Source organism: Daphnia magna, linkage group LG3 (genome assembly GCF_020631705.1).
Source record: "Daphnia magna isolate NIES linkage group LG3, ASM2063170v1.1, whole genome shotgun sequence".
Lineage (NCBI taxonomy): Eukaryota > Metazoa > Arthropoda > Branchiopoda > Diplostraca > Daphniidae > Daphnia > Daphnia magna.
The window spans coordinates 5534882-5557259 of NC_059184.1; the positions used below are offsets into that span (position 1 = coordinate 5534882).

The 22378-nt window shown below is 39.8% G+C and overlaps 3 protein-coding genes and 2 long non-coding RNA genes across 9 annotated transcripts in view; 3 read left to right on the forward strand and 2 right to left on the reverse strand.

Moving 5' to 3' along the window:
• Positions 1–1166: 1166 nt before the first annotated feature.
• LOC123470565 lies at positions 1167–2490 on the reverse strand. Its single transcript, XR_006644285.1, has 2 exons — positions 2168–2490; positions 1167–1348 (listed from the first exon to the last, which is right to left on the reverse strand). It is a non-coding gene; the product is annotated as an uncharacterized LOC123470565 (long non-coding RNA).
• Positions 2491–8766: 6276 nt separating this feature from the next.
• On the forward strand, positions 8767–14614 carry LOC123470566. Its single transcript, XR_006644289.1, has 2 exons — positions 8767–8816; positions 13556–14614. It is a non-coding gene; the product is annotated as an uncharacterized LOC123470566 (long non-coding RNA).
• LOC116918331 (glutamate receptor ionotropic, kainate 2) lies at positions 10003–14542 on the reverse strand. Its single transcript, XM_032924011.2, has 19 exons — positions 14414–14542; positions 14174–14350; positions 13863–14101; positions 13626–13783; positions 13363–13507; positions 13091–13258; positions 12859–13011; positions 12712–12790; positions 12474–12613; positions 12207–12413; positions 12098–12146; positions 11993–12028; positions 11706–11844; positions 11434–11571; positions 11163–11361; positions 11044–11069; positions 10759–10964; positions 10529–10644; positions 10003–10450 (listed from the first exon to the last, which is right to left on the reverse strand). Exons 1-19 carry the CDS (start codon positions 14499–14501, stop codon positions 10181–10183), a joined length of 2733 nt encoding a protein of 910 aa, XP_032779902.2. The 5' UTR covers positions 14502–14542; the 3' UTR covers positions 10003–10180.
• Positions 14615–15764: 1150 nt separating the features above from the next.
• LOC116918332 (probable dimethyladenosine transferase) lies at positions 15765–17890 on the forward strand. The gene is made up of 7 exons (XM_032924013.2): positions 15765–15949; positions 16013–16179; positions 16249–16578; positions 16637–16858; positions 16948–17054; positions 17132–17212; positions 17309–17890. Exons 1-6 carry the CDS (start codon positions 15886–15888, stop codon positions 17172–17174), a joined length of 933 nt encoding a protein of 310 aa, XP_032779904.2. The 5' UTR covers positions 15765–15885; the 3' UTR covers positions 17175–17212; positions 17309–17890.
• A 139-nt stretch (positions 17891–18029) lies between these two features.
• Positions 18030–22378, forward strand: part of LOC116918330 (A disintegrin and metalloproteinase with thrombospondin motifs adt-1-like) — a 7624-nt gene continuing 3275 nt past the window's right edge. For 2 of the 5 annotated variants that reach the window (XM_032924008.2, XM_032924009.2), the window contains exons 1-15: positions 18625–18803; positions 18875–18923; positions 19017–19288; positions 19373–19681; positions 19803–19987; positions 20056–20183; positions 20302–20407; positions 20470–20604; positions 20666–20772; positions 20843–21018; positions 21075–21268; positions 21332–21383; positions 21443–21560; positions 21624–21793; positions 21863–22324. In XM_032924008.2, coding sequence (XP_032779899.2) covers positions 18753–18803; positions 18875–18923; positions 19017–19288; positions 19373–19681; positions 19803–19987; positions 20056–20183; positions 20302–20407; positions 20470–20604; positions 20666–20772; positions 20843–21018; positions 21075–21268; positions 21332–21383; positions 21443–21560; positions 21624–21793; positions 21863–22324 — 2514 coding nt within the window. In that variant the 5' untranslated portion in view covers positions 18625–18752. Of the gene's footprint in view, positions 18173–18505; positions 18804–18872; positions 18924–19016; positions 19289–19372; positions 19682–19802; positions 19988–20055; positions 20184–20301; positions 20408–20469; positions 20605–20665; positions 20773–20842; positions 21019–21074; positions 21269–21331; positions 21384–21442; positions 21561–21623; positions 21794–21862; positions 22325–22378 lie in introns of those variants that run through there. The other 3 variants (XR_006644286.1, XR_006644287.1, XR_006644288.1) reach the window with 3 other exon arrangements.

Here is a 22378-nt window from a genome sequence, read left to right on the forward strand (position 1 = left end):
CGATCGCTTGAGTGATTGAACACTACATAAAAACCTTTTTATTCCAGCGTTGCATTATCGAAAAATAGGCTCCATTTTTCCGTCCCCCTCCCACAGAGAAAAAAAGAAACGATGGCAATTGAACTGGAAAATGCAGTACTACCACACGATTCACGTCTTGTGTTTTATTTTTTATTATTATTATTTTTCAAGAGTCCCCCTCCCTCCCTCGCTTGTAAAAAATTAAAAAAATAAAAGGAAATAAATAAGATAAGATGGTCGATGGAGATATGGAGTCTGACAGGTCGAAGAAGAGTTGGGGAGGATGATGCTCCGATGGAGCTTTTTACACAGGTAAAATCTGAATGGCGGGTTGAAAAAAAAATAAAATAAAGAAAGTCCAACATCCCCCCCACAAAAAAAAAGAAAAAAACTCGTAGCCGAGATTTTTGTTTCATTCCTGGGTTTTCTTTAGAACTGTACACACTCACAATAGATCTCATTGCCTCAGATCGCCGCCGCCCCAACGATGCCGACGCCGAGAATAATTTATCGTTTCTCTTTTATTCCTTCTTACCCTTGGCTATTGCTTCGTGGAGGGGGGTGCACTCTTACGCTTTCCTCTTTCAAAATGGGGGCCCATCAATCGAATGTGTATGTCTATAAGAACCTTTTACATATAATATTCTACCCCCTCCAACTTAAAAACTTCCATTAAAGTCAAAAGCCTGGGTGAATATGTCTATTGTTGTTACCGCAAAAGAATTTTTCAAAACGACCCTCTCTCTTTATTTTTGGAGAAAGATTATTATTATTTATTTATTTTTTTTTTGAATCGAGTTTCATTGTTACGCCATCTAAGGAATACTCTCCCGTCTGTGTGTAGACGTAGTGCAGGTAAACAAATGTATCGTTGGATGTGTTGCCCTTAAATGGGTGCGCTTTAATCGTTCGATTTTCGGCAGCCGCTTTACAAAATCGACCAATTCTTTTACGTTGACTTAGTCTTGGGACCCATCCATCAATCGTCTCGTAATGGCTACGCCCCGTAGCAAGGGCAAAAACACGTTGCCAATAAATTTGCTCCACTCCCCGTCTTGGAAGCGAATTTTCACAACGAATTGCAAATAACAAAATCAGAAAGAAAAAAAAAAAACGGCGAAAAATGGACGTTTGGCACACACCGGTGATTATGCAAGTATGTATTTATATTCGTTGTATACACGGGACTCTCGGTAGATCTATCCGGGTCTAACAGGGATCTGTATAATGTACTCGGCAAGTCAAAAATATTCTTCAACTTGCTGGGTGGTCTCTTGTTTTTCGTGCTTCTGTAGCTCCTGCTGGAACATATTATCACGAAAAATTCCTGTAAGGGCAAAGAATAAAAGAAAAAAAGAACAGACACAGAAAGAAGAAGATAGGCTATCGAAAATTTAAAATAAGGAAAAATTTAAAAAAAAAATTATTCTGCTATCCGAAATCTGGTCGCCCATCGCGACAAACACGCACAAACACAGAAAGGGAGAGACACATCTGGGCACACCTTCAGCGGGGCCCACTTGCTTTTTGACCGGCGATAGAAACAATCAAAGCCCACAATCGAAATAACACTCGGGGCGTAGCCAAACAAAATTCCGACGCAAGAAAAACAGCGCGAAATTGTATGTATACACAAGATAAGCCACCAGTTGTATATGTAAGCAGAGAAAGAATATACTTGTTAGTTCATGCGCGTGTTCCTAATCAAAAAGACGGACCAGCTTTGATGGCGTCACGGAATTCGGGCGACGTTGTATCTAAACACAGACATATCTTTTTCTTTTTTTTCTTTTTTTTAAATCTCAAGTGATTGCCATAACATTGAAATCGATCAAAATAAATTCTTTAAAAATGTATTTATTTTTAAAATTTTTTTAGGTCATGTATAATAAAGAGTTGCTGGCCCAGGTAACGGGCTGTACGCAATGTCTCAATATAAGATTTTATTTTTTTTTATGTTCGTTTTTTTTTTCTTTTCTTTCTGAAAAAAAAAAAATGGGCAATACAGACAGGCAGAAAAGGTATTTTCTTTTTGGAGGGGAGAGAATGTGCGGATTCTTTGATGGAAGTTGCTGGGTGGCGTTTAAAAAAAAAAAAAAGAGAGAGAAGGACATAAAATAAGACAGAGCAAGTTAAGATCTCTAACCTTCCTCTTTCACAATGGCCGCAGAGAGAGAGAGAGGGGAAGCGAAGAGGAAAGGAGGAGTTGGCTTGTTTTCTCTTCTTCTTCTTCTTCTGCTTCTCTCAAGTTGCAGTTGACACCTTGATGCGTTGATGAACCTTGTTTTTACTACCATCAGCCTCTCCATTTCCTCCTTGCAGCCTGTTGTTCCTCACTGCCACCCTGTGGTGGTGTCCATCACCCTCACTTGAAAAGAAAAAGTTCATTTCTCCTTCTCCGGGTTCTTGTTGTTGGCCTCTCTCTCGCCCAAACTGCTGCCTGCATGTCTATATACACACACCCATAGTGTATATGTATATACAACTTGGGTGGTCTTTTTTTTTTCCTTTTCTTGTTGCTTCTTTTTCACGCTCATTGATACAATGCTCCAAACTCCTTGGGACGTTTTTTTTTTTTTAAACCGCCCGTTTGGCGCGTCTGGTCTGCCCGGGAGTAAATAAATCATTTCCCATCATTCTTTTTCTAGGATTTTTCTTACGTCAAGCAGCCACGACAAGCAAAAAAAAAAAAAAAAGAAGATTACATTCATCTCTTTTTGGACGACATAATTGCCTTACTAAGAGAAAACTGACTTATAGCATCGCGTGGGATTTGTTTCTTTCACTCCTTTCCAAGATGAGCGATAAGCCACACACATACACAACAATAACATAACCGCCGTTTTCTCTCTGTGTATATTATCGGGCCCCGACATCTCTTTCATCTTTTTCAAGAAAAAAAAAAAATGTTTCTTTCTGCTTTTTTGGTCGCGTCAGCCCTCAAAAACGTGTTGGGTGGTCCGCTGGAACTGCATGGATTCAATCAGGGCGCAATATTATAACTCTCCGTTTTCCTTGCCCGCCTTGTTGTTCGAACAACTCGGCAGCGTGTCGAATACCAGCACACCCGACGACGATACTCGTCTCTTTTCTTAACCAGTCATTCGTCTCTCTTTTCTTATAGACCAGCAAGACTTTCACGGAGGCCAAGCATCTGGTATACCAACTGACGGCCATTTTTTTTTCAAAAGAATTGCGCAGCTGAATTTAAAAAAAAAAAAAAAAAGGGTGTATCCGGCTAGATTGTCCAGCAGCAGCAATTATGTACGCAATGTGAAAAGAGCGTCTCATTTTTTATTTTATTTTATTTGAATTTGTTTCGTCTTCAAAAGAGCTAGGGACCCGGCGACTTAATTGAACTGTCGGCTTTTTGGGGGGCTGATATAGCTCAAATAATAATAATAATAATAATAATAATAAGACCGTATTCTGAATTCCACACACCTTTTCTTTCTCTGACCAGAGATATGTTGTTCTATTCTGCATTTAATATGTGGCCGTGTGATTGGCCCTCTCTCATAAAACTGCGCTCTGTATAAAAACATGGCGCTAAGATAATGACCAACAGCGAATTATGCGGCATTTCGTTCGCCATATACGATAAAACAAAAATGATTTCTCTGAAAAAAGAAAGAAGATTTTTGTTTTTTGTTTCACGTTTGTTTATGGGACCCCCCGCACAATTATACAGCCAGCCAATCAAAATGTCAAGACAAAAAACGAGTCTTTTCTTTTTTCTTTTGATCCTTTAAAAACGTTCGATAGATAAAACAAAAAGAAGAAGAAGAGGTCAGATTATTTCTAATGAAAAAAAAACAAAAAACTCGAACATTGCCAACTGTTTGAATCAAGATGGAATTATAATCTGATATAGAATTATTAGCAGTTCGTGGAAATCAACGGGTTTTTGATTCTTATATATTCAAGCGATTCTTCCAGTTTAGTTTAGTTTTTTTGTGTTTTTTTTTTTTAGAATGTTCACGTCTTCATTCCTTCTGAATTTATGGCATTTCTTCGTTTTGATTTGGAATTACTCCAACACACGAACCGGGTTGGACTACTAGCAATTCGGAGCTTCTTAGATTACGACTGATTGACTCGTTAAAAAGAAAAAGAAGAAGATTAGCAGATGGTCAAACAAAAAAAGGGGGATAAATGAATCATCTACACTAGATAAATACATTAGGTTATTTTTACCTAGAAAAAAAAAATGTTTCGTCCCTTTTTCAGCTCGTCTGCGCTAAGTAATTGATAGAGTCGTAAATTTGACCTTTTTCCTCCCACTACCAACACAATGAAGAAAAGACATTACGAGCGTGGCCCCCCTCTCCTTTTCACTCGTAAGAATAAAAGCCGCCCCCCCCATCCAAAAAAAGAAGAAGAAAAAAAAAAAAACGGACCAAATTGAAATATCTCAAATGTCTTGATGGCGCGGAACGAACCGATTCTATAATTCTGCGTTGTGTGTCACAGGCCATTGCGCTCTATGCTTTTGGAGAAAAGTGATCGAATCCTGCCATAATCAGAGGGCCACAAAGGCCACCATAACTACAGGGGGTGACTTAAAGGAAAGCCATAAGAGATTATAAGACGATGGAACGATGACGACTGGGCGTCAAAAGATACCGGCATCTATATACCCAATCTTCTTTTCTTGTCTGGAATATTCACGTGAGAGGCCCCCACTTTCTTTTCTTTTTTTTTTTTTCTTTTGTTCCGACTGCATTCGACTTTCTGGGTGGTCTTCCAGCACGCACACACACAACACATAGACATCCACACAAGAAAGAGCCATTACGTGATGATATGAAATCCCCCCCTCCCGTCTTCCCGCCACATTCGATCCGCCCGTTTCGTCTTTCCCGTCGTTCTTTTTCTCTCTTCAACTCGAACAAATAAAATACGCAATAGCTCATTGCTATTCGACTTGTTTTTTTGTTTTTTTGTTTTTTATATTTTAAACTAATGCTACTGTTGCAGATTGTAATCGTATACAGGCGAATAGACCAAAGAGTTCTGAATCATTTTGAATTTCATTTGAATTTTGAACAGCCTTTTTTTTTTTTTTAATGTTTACTGGTTAAGAAATAACAAAGAAAATAATACATGGAATTAAAATAGAAATGGTGGACACACGATCGTCTTCAAGAAGAGGCTGAAAGGAGCGACCAGCATCACTTGGCGACTTCCGGCTGTTTTATGGCACGACCTCCCGCGGCGATGTCAAAGCGCCAAGAGTTGTATATATTTATTTCAAATCGTAAATACCAGCAAATAGATAAAAAAATAAAAGTCTAGCCAAATGTTGATTTTCCCTTTTTTAAAATGCATTCAAATTGATCTCTTATACGCGTTTTTCTATTGCGTTTCAAATGTCTTTGCCCCCCCCCCGCTCAATAACACGCGGCCATCCATCCAATCATTCAATCGCAACGTCTTTATATATCTATCCTCATTACGCACGATCCTTTTATAACACAACGCGGCCTGATTTTTCTCCTGCTGATAAACATTCTTCTCTATTGAATATTCAATTGCTTTGGACCAACACTTGAACCAGCATATCATTATGCAGTCCGCTATATATATACTGAACCGTATCTATATCTACCCATCTCGTACATGTTTCTATACGTTTTCCCCTGTTGTTTGTTATATAGGGTTCCTAAATGGCGTTCCAGACTGATACGCTGTACCATTGCAGGTACAATTTAAATTCATATGAACCTTTCTCACTTGTGCGTGTATGGACTTCTGGGGCGATGTATATTGACGGATATAAATTGTTTGGAGTTCCTTCCATCTATAACAATCAGCCCGATGGGGGGGCACACACACACACTCTTTTCCAGGTGTCATTCTTGGCATCTTTCCCTACATCCCGATTGGCTATTATCACAGTTTTGGGGCTATCCTGCTGTTCACATGGAGAAACGACGATACTTATAGGCGCTATATGCATATATATATATATATAGTATGGTATATACGTACTACGTCTATGTATATAGAGAGAAAGAAGGAAGAAAAGAGCTGTACACTTTGACGTATCATAAACATTCCAAACTCTCTCTACTAGAAGAGTATTTTGTTTTTCTCTTTTTTTTTAGCCATGCACGTCGAAGAAAGAGAATCGAATGGAGGATTATTAAACGACCGTCTGAGTTCCACGCTCCTTTTTCGGTAAGCAACACACGCAGACCAACTGATAATAAATAGAAGTTTTATTCCACCATTTTTTTTTTTTTTTTTTGCCTTTAGGTGATTACCTTAAAATTTAAATGGGAAAAATATTTATACTTGCAGTTATGTTTTCCCGTGCACAATCATAGACGAATCGATGATGTATAGCGTAGGGATCATTTTGTCATAAATAATAGATCCATTCCCGGATGGACGACACCCACAACAAGACACCTGTGCATAAAGCAACAGACGAAAAGGTAAAAAAAAATAAAAATAAAAAAAATACGAAGAAAAGCCGTAAAAAATAAAATAAAATAAAAGAGGAAGAAAGTAAATGAAGACGAAAAGAAAGAAGCCATTAAATTGTGCTAAACGTCTTTGATGGCTGACATCCGGGCGCGCGGGGGGAGACAAAATGGTTTCATTTAAATATCATCTGACGTTCTATAATACGCGTATGTTATTCAAATAATAATAGGGCGCAAAGTGCCGGAAATTTGGTAATCATTTAAACGTTTTTGATATAGTGTTACCCCAGTGAGGAAGTGATGTGAAAGCAGATCCTCGGTTTCCTTTCTGCCATCAAACACGCCGCTGTTGCATATTCTGATTAATATATACTGTATAGTCTACCTTCAGTGTTCATCTTTTTCTTTGTCCTATTCACACTTAAATGTCCAGCGCCACAGAAGGTGTGTGAGAATATTTTATTTTTTTAAGTGGCTTCTGTCTATCCGTCAACATTCAAAAGCTTCTTGTCCGCATTGTCCGTCTTTCTTTTCCCTTTAAATTTCCTTCTTCTTTTTCCAGGGATTTAGGCACATTGCGTTGTCCAGCAGTGGTTCTTGGGTTTCGTTGATCCGGTTACTCTGGTGACTCTTACATTTCACTAGAAGCATGTGCATTATAATAAGAGACAATATAAAAGGGACCATTTTCACTCCTGACATCGGATAAACAAAACAACATTATATGCACGACGGGGGAGGAAGTAGCTGCTGGACTTTTACCCAGGAATGTTGGCGTCTTCTTTTTTTGTTTGTTTTTTACGTGTTATACCGTCAGCTATAACACACACAAAAAGAAATGCGTGCGTCGATTTTCATTCATCCACCGAATGCGAAGATAAAAAGGTTTTCTCTCAAGTGCGGTTCAATCCGGTTCATTTAAATACTCGTTCCATTACATTTTTTTTTTTTTTTTTTAAGATTCAAATTATTTGTCGTTAACTTAAAAAAAAACACAAAAAAAAAACAGCGACGATGGCGGGCTTTCAAACATCTCGCATAGCTTTCGGAATGTCTCGCCAAAACGTTGACATGAACGGCCATTTTGAGTCCAGTGCGCGGTTGTGCGACTGTCGACTATCAATGATTTCTGCTTGAACAAATAAGGTCATCGGAGAAGAAAAGAAAAGAAAATCAAAACGACATGTATGTGACACTGAAGGGCCAGTCGAACCCAACGCCCTCCCCCCTCTTTCACATTTCTCTGCGTTCTTTTTTATGCCCTTTCATTAAATGCAAAGTGTTGGTACTATTAGACGCGCAGACTGTCTCGCCGATGGTCTGATTTGTTCACCATTTTTGGAGGGAAAGAAAGAAAAAAAAATGGTGGAAATTGTCTGAAATTCTCATTATCGGGATTTAGAATGTGGGAAAATTGAAAAATCAGGTCCCCACAGTGTTGGAAATGAACAAGTCAGATTTAATAGTATATAGTCGATCGTGCATTCTGAATACGTCCAACATTTTGTGTCCCGATCAAGGTCGGATAACCTGCGTTTGACTTCCACAGGCAGTATCTATAATATATCCTTTTTCTTTTTTCGAGACGTGTCTCTTTCGAAGATAGATTTACCAGTCATCGGCTGATAAGTGCGTAAGATATAAACACACAGCAGCAGGAGCGCAAACACAAGACTTCCAAGCTCAACAGATATATATATATGGCTATAATAACGCAATGCATTATGCAGACCACCTGTCCTCTTCTGGTGGTCCTTTTTCTTTCCAATTCCATTTCTCTTGTTTTGTTAATGCTTCGCAGTGGGTGAACCGGTCACTCGTTTTGTGCTGATAAAAAGAAACAAAAAACCAGTTAGAGACACTGTATATGCTATATAGGGCTTTTAATGATTGGAGTTTATTCTTTAATCAAGTTGTCAATGATAAATAAACTTGTCGATCCCCGCTCGCTTGCGCTTACAAAAAAAATCAATTGGTTCCAGGCACCTACTTGATAATGGGCGGACGCGCATGACGAGACAGGAAGATGGATGGATATTTCCGGTACAACAACATCATTAAAAAATCAAAGGGAAAAAAAAAATGATGTCCATCGTACCGGTACTTTTAATGACTTATTTGAACCGTCAACTCTATATATCCCCCTCTGACGTTGCTAATTCCATGTCGGGCTTCTGCGCATCATTTTCAACCCTCATTCTTTTTTTTTTTTGATACAAGAATAAGTTGGAAAAAAAGGAGGCGGGTCCGCAACTGACACCGAGCCCTTCTTGTTGGCCAGTTGATTCTGACATTTCTTTTTGTGCGTGTGGCCGATTTCTCTCATCCCCCTCCGTGTGGAGCGCAAAGAAGTCGAAAAAGGTGAAAATACATTCGCTCGTTTGTGTGTGTTCTCTGACTTTCTTCTTCTCCCTTTTTCTTGACGTGGACTATTGTATCTACCACACGAATAAGTCCAATGATTTATCAGGTCTCTCCCACCTTCCCTTGCGGATGCGTTTTCTGAATGAGAAGGGACGCGCATTGACGGCAATTTTTGTTCGTGTTCCAAAACAGATCTGTCGCGACCTTTATTTCCGAGTATACCGCCGTCCATTTGAAACAGTTTGCCGTCCTTTTATTACCAAAAGAAAATCTGTTCGCATTTTTTCTCGTCCTTCTTGAGTTATGGAACAGAATGGTTTTAAAGGTTGCAGACGTTTAGAACGCGACCATATTGAAAGTGTCTGCGAATCAGAACACAATCCTTACGTTCAACATTTGTCTCGGGTCAGCTATTTGGCCTTCGCAAGTTTTAGGAATGCCGTCCTTTTCCCAAATCGGCTCCGATTGCGGAATGACTCACGAGATTCTTCACGACGTACAATAACGCCGTCAAACATTTTATGCGTAGTCCGTAAGCTGCTTTGGTTTCTCACTTGAATTTTCATTTAAATGGCGTGTCTTTTTTTCTTTTTTTTCTGCATAACCTAATTTTTCTATTTGCATAATCAACGAAATCCAGGTGGAATTCAAACGGTTGCGTGACGCATCTTTTGGCTAGTTTCTCTTTTTTGTTTTTTGTTTTTCTCGTCTTCCTTTTGGCGTAACGAAATCTTTAAAAGGAGAGTTTTCATTCGGACGTGTTACTGTAAATAGATTTGGTAACACTTTGAAAGATGTAACTTTTTGTATAAGTCATTATGGAAATTTCAATTTCTTTTCGCGTGACTGAGACACATTGCCTTTTAAAACTATCGCGACATCTAGCAGCAAATCAGCCAATGGCCAATCGCGTTTCTAATTCAAGAAGCTTATTGCATTTGAAAATGGGAACACCTCTCTCAGGTAGCCGATGGCTTAAATTTTTTAGTCACCAGTTGCCTTTCTTCAGTCGACTCTATTTTAATCTTTTCTTTTTTTCAAATGAAGGAAAGATAATACGTCATGGCTGGAGATTTGATTTTTGAGTAACTTACGTTCTACTTGAACAAATGTTATCGAATAGGATTTGTACAAGCCTCTTGTCACGTTTCGATGAACAAAGAATGTGTGGCATCAAGAAACATTATTTTTCGTTATTCTTTTATTACATAGCCATCAAAATCTGGTATTAGCTTTCAAAGATATACAACAAACGCGAAAAGATGATTTCAAACTAACAATCATCCGTTATTAGTCATCACAAATTCAGCAATCGATGTTGCAGAAAAAGAAAGACTAATAGATGGCCTATAACGATCGATTCAAGAATTTGTTAGCGAACGTTGAGAGCGTGTGGGTTTCGTGTCACTAGAGCAATCTAGTGTCATTTTCAGTTCAGACATCATACTTTTCCAGACGCTTCCTTCGCCTCCATCAACTTCCTCGAGTGCCAATTTGCGTGATTTCCAAACAAATTCACCTGTCGCGATCAAGAACGCCACCGATGAGCCGAGAATGAGCACAACGAAAATACCACCCACATTAGCCAAACCAAGTTCTGCTGCGCTGGCAGCTGATTTGGTACCATCGTCCTAAATGTTAAAGAAATCGATTCAAGTCTCGATTCGTTTTTATGTATACGAACTAATAGAAATGCTGTTGATACGAACTTTACAAGCTCCTCCACCTCGCATCTCTGCCCACCACTTTTTCTTCAAAATCAGAAGACGATTAGTTTCTTGCATTTTTAAAACGGCTTGGCTGAGTGCAGCACGAAATGGAGATCCTTGACGGGGGGGGGGGGGAGGGAGACAGAGATGGAATAATATTATAGTAGATGTGGATGGACAATAATATAAACTATTGTCTTCTTTTTGTTCAACCATAAATAATGTCTTACCGGGTCTCATAGCAATGCCGTAGCCTTTCGAGTCCATTGGGACACCAATTTGAATCAAGTCGCATCTCCTCTCTGTGAAAAATTCAATCGAAGTGGATTCCATGAAGAAAGCATATTGGCCATTGGAACGCTGCACTCTTTCAACTCCTTCTTTTGTGTTTTTGACAAAGACGCTCGGACGAGTCGTTTCCATAAATGTCCACATTCTTTTTTTTTTTTTTGGGGTGGGGGAGGTAAATTCAAGTTAATTCACTTCCAGACAGTAAGAAAAGAAAAGGGATTTACCGTTGTTGTGTTGGAAGAGTGGAATACTAACGCCGACCAATGAACACATTAGTCAAGACAAATATTCAAAAAATTAGTAGCCGAAAAATGAATAAAAATGTGCATATAACTTGACGTACTCGGAAAAAATCCAGGGTGGAGCCCGATCCTACTAATCCGTATTTGATTTTAGTTTGTTTGGCTAAATCTTCAGCGGATGAAATGGGCGAGTCCATACGCTCGACAGTCAAGAAAGCAGCCAAGTTGGCAGTGTACGAAGAAATCATGATGAGTGTGAAGAACCACCACAATCCAGCAACCATACGAGTCGACGTGGCTCTACGTCAATTCAAAAAAATCAGCACTGTAGATTATCTAGTGCTATATTGGGTTTTGCGAATTGGGTTATACTTGGGCATGACGTCACTACCCTGCTGCATCAAGGACCCGATGGTGAACCACATGGCGTTCAAAATAGTAAAGTTATTCTCCAACATATCTGGCTGTTGCCGACACGGATGGGGGTTGTTCCATTCGTACGGAGTAATTCTGCGAAAGGATTGTACATTAATTAGTCCCATGTATGTCGTCATGGTGACGTAACGGTAAATATTTTCGGGAAATGGCTACCGGAAATCTTAGACTGTTTGTGTGTACCGAAATGAGTTAAGTGTTTCGTATACCTCGACATGGCGTAAATGGACAATGAGACGGCCAGGTAAGCAGTGCACATGTAGATCCATACTTCCACCGAAAGCGGTGAAAGGAAAGAAAACAAATTGGGAGGTTTTTTCTGTGGCTTCTTGTATAAAATGCTTATTCCTGTTGTAAGCAACAAAAACAAAAAAGCCCAAAAATTAAGTATTCACCAAGGTATTTAGGGTAAACCTTGTAAATTATAGGCAGCATATATTGAGACAGCTTCTAAGAACTGCGTTTTTAATGCAGCGATGCGGAACTGCATGTCTACCTGTGTTTAGAAATGGCATCGTAAAATCAACAGCAGCTACATGAAGAAGAAAAGTTCTTTAAAATGCGTAATTTCGCGTTGAATTATTTGGTTTATATTCCTTACATTCTCTGTCGTAGTTAATACTAAGATCAGCAATTGCCAGATCAGCTTTCTGTAACCAAACCAATCGTTCATTAAATATTGTAATCGATTCAAAGGAAATAACGTGTACCCCGTCTAAAAGTTCTCTTATCATTCCGTTCCATTCGCCCGTCATTTTGTTGAGTGAACCCCAATTGGAGTCGTCAACCAATTTGAATTTGTAATGGAAGCCCAGCATTTTGCTAATCTCGTCGATGATGTCGAAAACGAAACCTTCAAATTGGTCATTTCCCTTCAAGATCTGGTCTGATTCTTTCATCATAAAGTAGGGATTGCTCTGCCAAATCAACGAGTTAAGCGACCCAACCTGAAAGCAGCCGCAAGATCAGAAGCTCACCAAAATAGTGGACACGATAAGCGTTTTGTTGAAGAGACTTTCTTGAATTAAACTTTGCCCGTCGGGTCGTAATCGGATGAAATCTGCTCCTTCAATCGAATTCCAAGTTCCTACCACCGTCAAACCATCCGTTTGAAGTTCTAAATAACGCAAAGTAACGAGAAGATTGTTGGTCAATTGCTCAAGATATTATTGCCACATGAACGCTGTGCATATTTGTTCATCGTCATTTGATTACCTACGATACTCAAATTGAAATTTGAGCGCGATCCTTCCGAGTCAAATTTTATCGTTCCAGAAAGTCCCTCTATTTCTGTCTGTCGAAATCGAAAACAATGTTAAACTTGTGTCAAGAGATCACACTTCCATTTGTGTTACTAGATACCGTTTTTATGAAATTAACAAGGTTGTTTCCTTGAGCCCAGGAATCGACTCCATCACAGCTAAACGACCTGGGCGTTATATCCTGGTTTGTGCCCATATCGTGTAACGCTTTAGCAAGCAGCTGGACAGCGTCGTGCACCAGCGCCGCTTCTAGCTGATTGAATCACTTGATGAAATCAGATCAAACATGTCTACACGTAACGCCAGCATGCATTTGCTTGTGGCAAAGTTACCGTCAATGTTTTCTCTGTTACATTCAGGTTTTTTCCCGCACTCATTTCCCAAATATTCCATTTGCCGACTGTATCGATTGTCTCTCTTCGATAGGGATTGATCATTCGGAGGCCGGTTATATTAGCACCACCTTGCTTGTATTCTTCGTAATCCAAAATATGCATGTCCTTTGATTTAAAAAAAACAGAGTTTATTTCACATTAATGGTACTATATTATTAATTTTGTACAGTTCGTTACGTCATCTGCTAAGGCTGATACGTGATACGTACCAGAGATGTGATGAAATAAGACTGGGCCAAAGTAGTCATGCCAACTTGCTGAGCTTGTTGAAGTACCTCAGACACACGACTGAGTTGCGAGCAGTCCAGAACGATATTTCTTTCTCCCATTTTCTTCATTTCCTTCAGCAAAGGGCTTTGAATCAAAACAGGATATAGAAATCAATCAATTGTTTGTTTTCAGGTTGCGGAATTTCTTTTGCAAGACGCGCTATTATTGCAAACTCAAAATTTCCAAAGATAAATCTACTTACCGATAATCATCAGAGTCGGGTAATTGTCGCACAGTTATTTTGTAACCGGAGTTTATAGATAATTGCAAAAGATCCTGGAGTCGAATCAATCCATCTTCTTCTTCATAGAGAACGGTAAAAGTCTTCCATTTCCAACCCTTAATTACATCTGCATAGGCCTGTCATTTATTCATAACACAAGAGCCGTTAAACTGTTGGTTTTCTAGTTTGGATTTTTGTTTTAATAAGGATACGAACCCGACTGACAGCCGCTGGATGAGGATAGAGATTCACAGACATTGGACTATTGTTTTTCCTCCCATTGTAACCTTGATCTTCATTTTTAAGAAGGTCCATGGCAGTGGTACGTTTAGGATCCCAGTGTGTCTGAATGTGCGGGATTTTCATCGTTTGACACATGGACTGAACGTGATCAGCTGACACTTCCGACTGGGGACCAATAATTGCAGCCACTCCAAAGCGAATCATTTGGCAAACTGCCAAATTTTATTGTGAGTTATGACTGTTATCATAATTTCAATGTCTGTTATTGGTAGCATCGGTTTTACCTTTCTTCGAGACAAGGAACGAATCGTTCGGAGGTAAAAATTCGACATTGCCAGTGCCGGGTGGAACGCGGGATAACCGCGAACGAGTCAAAATCTGTCGGTTAGCTTTAACCATTTGCATCGAGTAGCGGAAAGTCATTTCCAGAGCTGAATCAGAAGTCGTGTCAAATAATCCACCTTGAAAAAGTTAAGGTTAAATAACGAATTGCAAAATGTAATAAATCTCCAATACGAACTCACCCACGTAAATGACGTCTGGAAGAGCATCGACTCGTACCACTAAAATCCATGTTGTGACTAACACGATTGAAATGAAATGTTTAAACATTTTGGCTCATCAGAAGCCGTTTATTGTCTGATTGAGGAATCCTAGATGTGGGGAAACAGTCTTTGTGAATGAGTGCACTGGTTTTGGAGGAATAAAACAGACGAACGTCTAAAGCAGGACTTCCGTTGAATGCAACGACCTCTTACGAATGAGATTCTGAAAGGGGCACCAACAAAACAAGGTTGAGAAGCATGCATGCAGATCAAGCAAACAGGATGTCTTTGCTACCCCCTCGACCTTCTAAAAATAAATTGCTACCACCAACACAGGCCAGGGGTCTGACGACGCCAACATATAAATTATTCACACTGCCATGGTTTAAAAACCATCAGTCAAGCGACCAAAAATACATGCAAATTCCTAGCCGTTCGCACAGAAAATAGAAAAATAGACAAAGAACAAAGAATAATCAAAAACAAAAACAAGAAATGATTGCTTTGACTATCAAACTTTTGAAAGGAGAAATTTCGGGAGGCGGCAGGCAGTGTTAACGCTGCCAGTATGGGTCTCGAATAACGCTAACCCGTTGAGAGAGAAACAGCTGTGTATACTGTGTAATGAGCCGGTCTTGTGGCGGCAGGGTTTTATAAATATCTTCATAAAAACAAAGAAAAAAGTACTAAAAACTTTTATACTTTCGCCGTTGATACACCCAACTGGGGCCCTTATAAAAAAAAGCTTGTTTGCTTATTAAAATAGTTCATAAATATTAAATCGAACCAAATGTTTTCGTGTGGGAAGATTACAGCACCCATTTTACAACTGAAACAGAACTTCAAAGACAAGTACATACCCCGACATTCAAAGTTGAATACCAGAACAGGCACGTACGTATAGCTGTCACGGCAAAGACCATTTTGCGACAAGTGAAAAATTTGTATCAGTTTAACTTAACCCGATTGAGTACTTTGGTTTTGAAATTTTTTTGATTTTAAATACGACTCTGGGGTAATAACTGAATGACTCGAAAATACTGAAGACAATGTGGTCGTCAACTTATTGTCAAAGTATTCGCCTACAGAAGGTCGTAGAAACAAGTAGAACACAATTTATTGAAGTTTAGTGAACTAGTGGTGCAAATTATATTCAGACATCTTTGAATTCCTCTTTAAAAGTTTGATTTGATCCATTTGATAACGCTGAGCTGTATTCATGAGAGGTATCTTTCCATCTGCTGTTCAGGGATTCGCAAATCCCTCTTTTTTTGTAGACTTCCCAGTGACATCTGGTGTTGATTATGAAAACTCCTTCAGAGTTGTAATACTTCCTCGATAGGTTGGGACGTTGAATGTGTTAGTGGACAGCACGTGTTGAAGTTCTAAATCAATGAGTCACCAAAACTAACATCGACAAATTTCTATCATCAGCCTAAGCGTGAGCCACCATGCCTAAAGTTAAAACAGAAAAATCGTCTCGTAATGGCAAAGGAGAAGTTTCGTGCAAAGAAGGTTGTATCTTTTTTTAGTAGAACGCGAATTATATATATCTAAACACACGTTTCCCCTCCACAGTTCAAGGCCTCCGTTTTAACACCAATCTTGGACAACATATTCTAAAAAATCCTAAAATCGTAGAGAGCATGGTTGAAAAAGCTGCTCTAAGGTCTACTGATACAGTTCTGGAAATTGGTCCTGGAACTGGTAACATGACAGTCAAACTTCTGGAGAGATCAAAACGGGTAAAATTTTTATTTCTTGTGGGTACACAGCTTCAATAGTTATAATATAATATTTTTTTTTCATCACAGGTTATTGCCTGTGAAGTTGACCCTCGGATGGTGGCTGAATTACAAAAACGAGTTTTAGGTACATCCCTACAACCGAAGCTACATGTTATGGTTGGGGATGTTCTAAAAACAGAGTTACCCTTTTTTGATGTTTGTGTTGCTAATTTACCTTATCAAATTTCATCCCCCTTTGTCTTCAAATTGCTGTTACACAGACCAATGTTTCGGTGTGCATTGCTCATGTTTCAAAGAGAGTTTGCCGAAAGACTTATTGCTAAACCAGGAGATAAGTTATATTGCAGGTTATCAGTCAATACCCAGTTGCTTGCCAAAGTTGACCATGTTCTAAAGGTAAATCAGTCGTCCCATTAGCAAAACAAAGTCATAACAACTTTTATCATTTCAATAGGTTGGGAAAAATAATTTTCGACCACCACCGAAGGTTGAATCAAGTGTCGTAAGAATAGAGCCAAAGAACCCTGCCCCTCCTATCAATTTTCGCGAATGGGATGGTCTAGTTAGAATTGGTTTCTTAAGGAAGAACCAGACGATGAGTGCTCTTTTCAAGCACACTTCCGTGGTCACAGTCCTCGAGAAAAATTATCGGACACACGCGTCTTTGCACAATATTGTAAGAATACGTTTTTTTTTTTTTTTTTTTTTTTAAGTATAAACAAACTGATTATTCCTGACATGCCATTTTTTTTCGTACATCAAAAGGCAATTCCGGAAAATTTTAGCCTCAAGGACAAAGCTCAGTCGATTCTCGTTGAAAGTAAATTTGACCAAAAGCGTGCAAGGACTATGGATATGGATGACTTCATTACGTATGAAATGATTATAAATCTCGATATAAGTTGGCAGTTTTTTTGTTTTATATTCTTTTTTTACATTTATGTTACAGATTGCTTCATGCATTTAATAAAGAAGGAATTCATTTTGCCTAGTGGTAGAAAATCGAAGAGAATGTTAACAACTGTTCAAGGTAATACAATGACACTTTCGCTAGGCTGGTCTCATTGGCCCTGTTTTCGCTACGGTTATTTATTTTTTTTTTCGCACCCATTCAATGTAACTTTAGTCACGTCAGGGGAACGAATGGTTCAAGATTAGACTCCAATGGGAGAATAGCAAAAAGCAGCAGTTTCGCTTCCGGCCACGTAGAGTGGAATTGATGAGCATTTCAGTCGCATTTCCACTCAAGTTTTTCTTTCTTTCTTTCTTCCTTCCTTAAATTACACCTGCCTGTCCTTTTTCAGACATGGTTCAACGTCGAGGAACGCGATTGTAAAAGGCATCGTTTCACTTTTGACAGATTGCACTTTGTAGTGTAAACTAACTCAACCGTTTGCAAAGGCGTATGCTCTCGCCTCGTGACCTAGTTAGATGGAACGACACAGAGTAGGGCATAGGGCTCGGGTAGGTTCAGTTAGTGCTATACAACCTTTTCTAAAAATCCCTCGTTAAAATGATTAAACGATGTTGATCGGGAGATTGGGTTTCGCTCGATGTCACATTGCATCATGAGTAATAGATACATGCCGGACATCCGGAGTCTTTCCCGTTTTTTTCTTTTTTCTCTCTCCAATGGAACAAATGTGTATGTGTATTTTCTTTTGTCATTTGGGAAATTGGCATCGGTAAATGTAATACTATAACGTCATTTACTGTATCGTTCAATCATAATTGTGTCTCTCCTAACAGAATAACAGAATAACGTATTGGTCTTTGCAGCGTATTTGACGGAGCCCTTATCCCGGAGAGAACTTACTGTACACTTGTACTGCAAGCGGTGAAGAGTTACGGTGCACCGTTACTTCTTCAAGCTCTGCTTGCCATCTACAGTCCTGTTCCGCTGAGACCATTATTCAAAGGAAGTGAAGTTTCCTAAATTACAGGGAGTAGTCCCTTTTTTCCGATTTATGAAAACCAATAATTTCAGCAGGTGCGTCTTTTAGATTGATTCTGTGAGTTCTCTGAACTCGAATGTAGTTTGTTTACCTTTACCTGTTGCGTGACACAGCTAGTACATGTTCAGTACTATCAAACCCGACCGATAGCACGAGTGTTAGGAATGAGATATCCTGTTTTCGGTTGATTTCTCCCCAGAATACTCGCTATTCTCTAGGCGGATTTGCGTTTCGAGTTGTGCAAAGTGTCTTGTGAATGGATTCGGCAGTAACTGTTGTGTTCGAGGCCATTCGAGTTTTATTACGACACAGAAATAAGATAAAGACCATTCGTCCTCAATTTAATTCAGTGTCTTTCCTTTTTAAAGTGTAGCCGCGCGAGGAAAGCACGTCAAAGATTCATTAAGACCCAAATACAGACCGTGCAACCAAGCGGTGAACGCGATTCAAACCCTATGTAGACAGAGATAGAGAGATCGAGGTCACGCCCGACTGCTTCTCCGAGTCGTCTAAGTTTCTTTACCTGTCGTCTGGTCGTAGCGTGTGCACGATGCTTCTTCAGTAACTTATTTACCTTTGACGCCGTCGTGTCTATCTACGCACATCGTTGTCACCATGCCCACTTCACTCGTACGGGCAGGATTGGTCCTTTTTGCCATTGTGGAGGCAAGTTCCTTTTCTAATATTGCCGTAAACAATAAAGAAATATTTAATCTTTTAAATTTTTTTCTTATTAGATTTCTTCTGGAGCAAGCGATTACTTCAGCTTGTTTTCAGATTTTCAAGGTATGTTGAAATTCAATTGAGAACTCAACTTTCCCATTCATGGCGAATGTTAGTAACGAAGACTCTTTCTTTTGTTTTACTTCTTTATGGCAGTGTCGGGAGAGGAAGTGGTGATCGTGCGGACGACAACGCCTGGGTTAGGACCACAGTTTCTTCAATCTCCTCGACAACCTCAGCTGCAATTCCAGGCTTTTAATCAATCTTACGATCTGACTTTACAACCTGTTACGACAGATAGCCTGATCTCTCCCCATTTCACCGTCATACGCCGTGACAGGAACACAACGCAGACCATCCCAATACACTCTGTCGCCAAATGTTTTTACCGTGGACAACACGCAGCCTTCGATCTCTGTCGGAGCATGGTGAGAAAAACTTCTTCTTTGATCAACTGAATAATAACGTTTTTTTTTTTCTCTAAACGTTGACGTTCACAATTTTTTCAATAGAGAGGAATTGTTATTTTATCTCCCACCGAGTTTTTAAGCGTAGAGCCGTTGCGGCTTCTCAGAAGATCGTTGGACGCTGAAAGTCCTCACTTGATCCGACGAATGTCGCGGAATTCTGAAAGCCAGCCTCTTGTGTGGAAGAACAGAAAACGTGTTGAACGAAACGTTAATTTTCGAAAGGAATCGGGTGTTACTATTGAAACGGCTGTCTTCGTGGACGCCTTTCTTTACAATCACATGGCTCGCGAAAATTTTCCGGATGAAACTGAACAAGAGATGACACATTTCGTGCTAGCCATGATTAATGCGGTAATTTCTAAAGTTTTATTGCTATCATCCGGTGTCCTTGGGCCGTCCGGCGACACGCAATCGCGTAAGCTCGATTTAGAGAGGCCATTCACCATAGTGGTATTTTTTTTAACACTTTCAGGTGCAATTACTTTATCAGGATGACTCGTTGGGCCATCAAATTGATTTCCAGGTGCAGCGATTAGAGATGTGGACTCGTCAGCCACTAGACCTTCTACCAATTTTGTCTTCTTCATCCGGATCTACCACAGCGATTCCTGGCAAACAAGGAATCCATGACATTGATCGATATCTCAATCGATTTTGGTCTGCGTCTGTTTTCTTCTCCTTTTTTATTTCAATCTTTAACTGACTCGCCTTTTGTCGCCCTACAGTCATTGGCAAAGCCGTGAAAATCCAGCTGACGACCACGATCCTGATCATTGGGACCATGCACTGTTGCTAACCGGCCTTGATCTCTTTGCCATTGGTCGCGATGGATTCACGACCCATCAGGTTGTTGGTAATCGCAAATGTCTTTAAGTGGTTCAGATTACGTTAATTACGTTACGAAAGCAAAATCAACGCTCAGGCAAAAATGGGAATAGTCAAAGTAATAAGCAAAATTTTACTTTTGTAAGGTTTGGCTCCGATCGGAGGAATGTGCACAGCGACGAGCAGCTGCACAGTCAACGAAGGAAGGCATTTCGAGTCCGTTTACGTAGTGGCTCATGAAATAGGGCACAGGTATTATATGGTGAAAAAAAAAAGTTATCAGAGCATTTTTTAACTTTTAAATTCATGACAAGTTTGGGAATGAAACACGATGGACGAGAGGCCGGTAATGACTGCGACTCAGGCAGTTTTTTAATGTCACCTACGCTTGGCAGTGGAAAAACTCAGTGGTCACCCTGCAGTAAACATTATCTCGATGCTTTCCTCAAGTAGTTCTTAAAACGTTTCTTAACGTTTTAGTGGGTATTTATTAAACGACTGTTTTTGTAGCACAAGGCAAGCAGGATGCTTACGGGATAGAAGCTGGACCTCTCAACGATTGAATCATAACGCGTCCGAGTCGCTGCCAGGCGAGCGTTTTACAGCTGATCAGCAATGTTGGTTTCTAATCTGCGTTCTAATGCATTATATCATAGGCAGTTTCTGAAGTAATGTCTTGTTGTACAGGTATGTTGAGGTATGGTCGAGAAAGTCGACGAAACTCTCAAAGGCCCTTGAACGAGATATGCCGTGATCTTCGTTGCACAAAAGTTCCTCCTAGACTTGTTCGTCAAAGTGGCACCAGCTTGGTGTCATATGGATCTCATCCAGCTTTGGAAGGGACAGCGTGTGGCGAAGGCATGGTAAGTTATGCCATATATCTCTCTGACTTTGTCTAATTTACTAACTAAAATATTAGTGGTGTCGAAGAAGTCGTTGCTCTTCGCGAATCCGAATGCAAAACTATGATTTGGACCCTACCTCACGTGCCAATAGTGAACATCCATCGTGGTCCGTTGTTACGCCGTGTGCTTCCGGTTGCCTGTATGGCACCAATTCATTGAGCAGTGGTAGCATGGCTATATCCACTCACATTCAAAATTGTAAATATAAGTAAGTTTACATTAAATACTAAACTATGTAGAAAGTTCATCTTTAAAAGTCACTTTCCCACAGTTCACCTTGCGATAATGCTTCAGTCCGCTACCGAACGTGCGACGGATCACAAGTATGAAAGCTTGTATTTCTTTATTTAAAAATGTGTTGTGTAACATTTATCCGTATTAGTTATGTTTTAACATCACTCGCACAACAATCCAGCAGTATTCCAACGATGTTTGCTACCAGGCTGCGCAACAAAATTCTTCAATTCTACCGAAAGGAATCCAACAGCTCAGCGTGGATGGCAAGGCTTCTTAATGATTTAATCAACACAAAATATATTGATCAAAAAGATTCTCTTCCACAGCGTATCGGTCGTGTCAAGTATGGTGTTATTTGAGATCAGGCGGAATGACTTCTTCTTCAGGGTGGATATACCCTGATGGTACACAGTGTCAAACTGGATCGAACACGCAGTACGGTCGGAACATAAATCGCATAAAAGTGGCTACTCTTTGCCTCTCTGGGAGATGCCAGGTCAATATTTCATTTATCTGCGTACTATTTATTATTCGGTTTAGTTCACACATGTTTTGATCTGTGTAGGAATTTTCGTGCGATAATAGCTCGGTGCACCAGTTGCATGCAGATGTTTGTCGGACTGAGGAACCGGCAGAATCCAACATCGTTTATGATTATTCATTTCCACAAAGCAAACCAATGGCCTTCAAATACAGTGGAAATGCTTATTATCCGGCTCGTATTAGCCTTCCTGAAACTTCCGAACATTTTGCTTCTCAGTCGATGTATCCACCAGCACCGGTAGCTTCATATCCATCTCAAACGGCCATATTTGCAACAGCAGACGAGGCCTCTCTATTGCCTCAAAACGTCTCAAACAACAGTAGGATGGAAAGTGTTTGGAGTCCTTGGAAGACGATCAGCTCTTGTCGATCAGGTTGTCTTTTGTCGTCAAAAGGATTACGGTTAGTTCAACGGATTTGTGAGAGTGGGACATGTGATTCGAGTTCTAGTAGCAGCGTCCAGCTTTGCATACCAACCGAACAGGTTAAAATGCTATTCCTTTGTTCCCTTTGTTTCATCTTAATTTTGTTAGTTTCA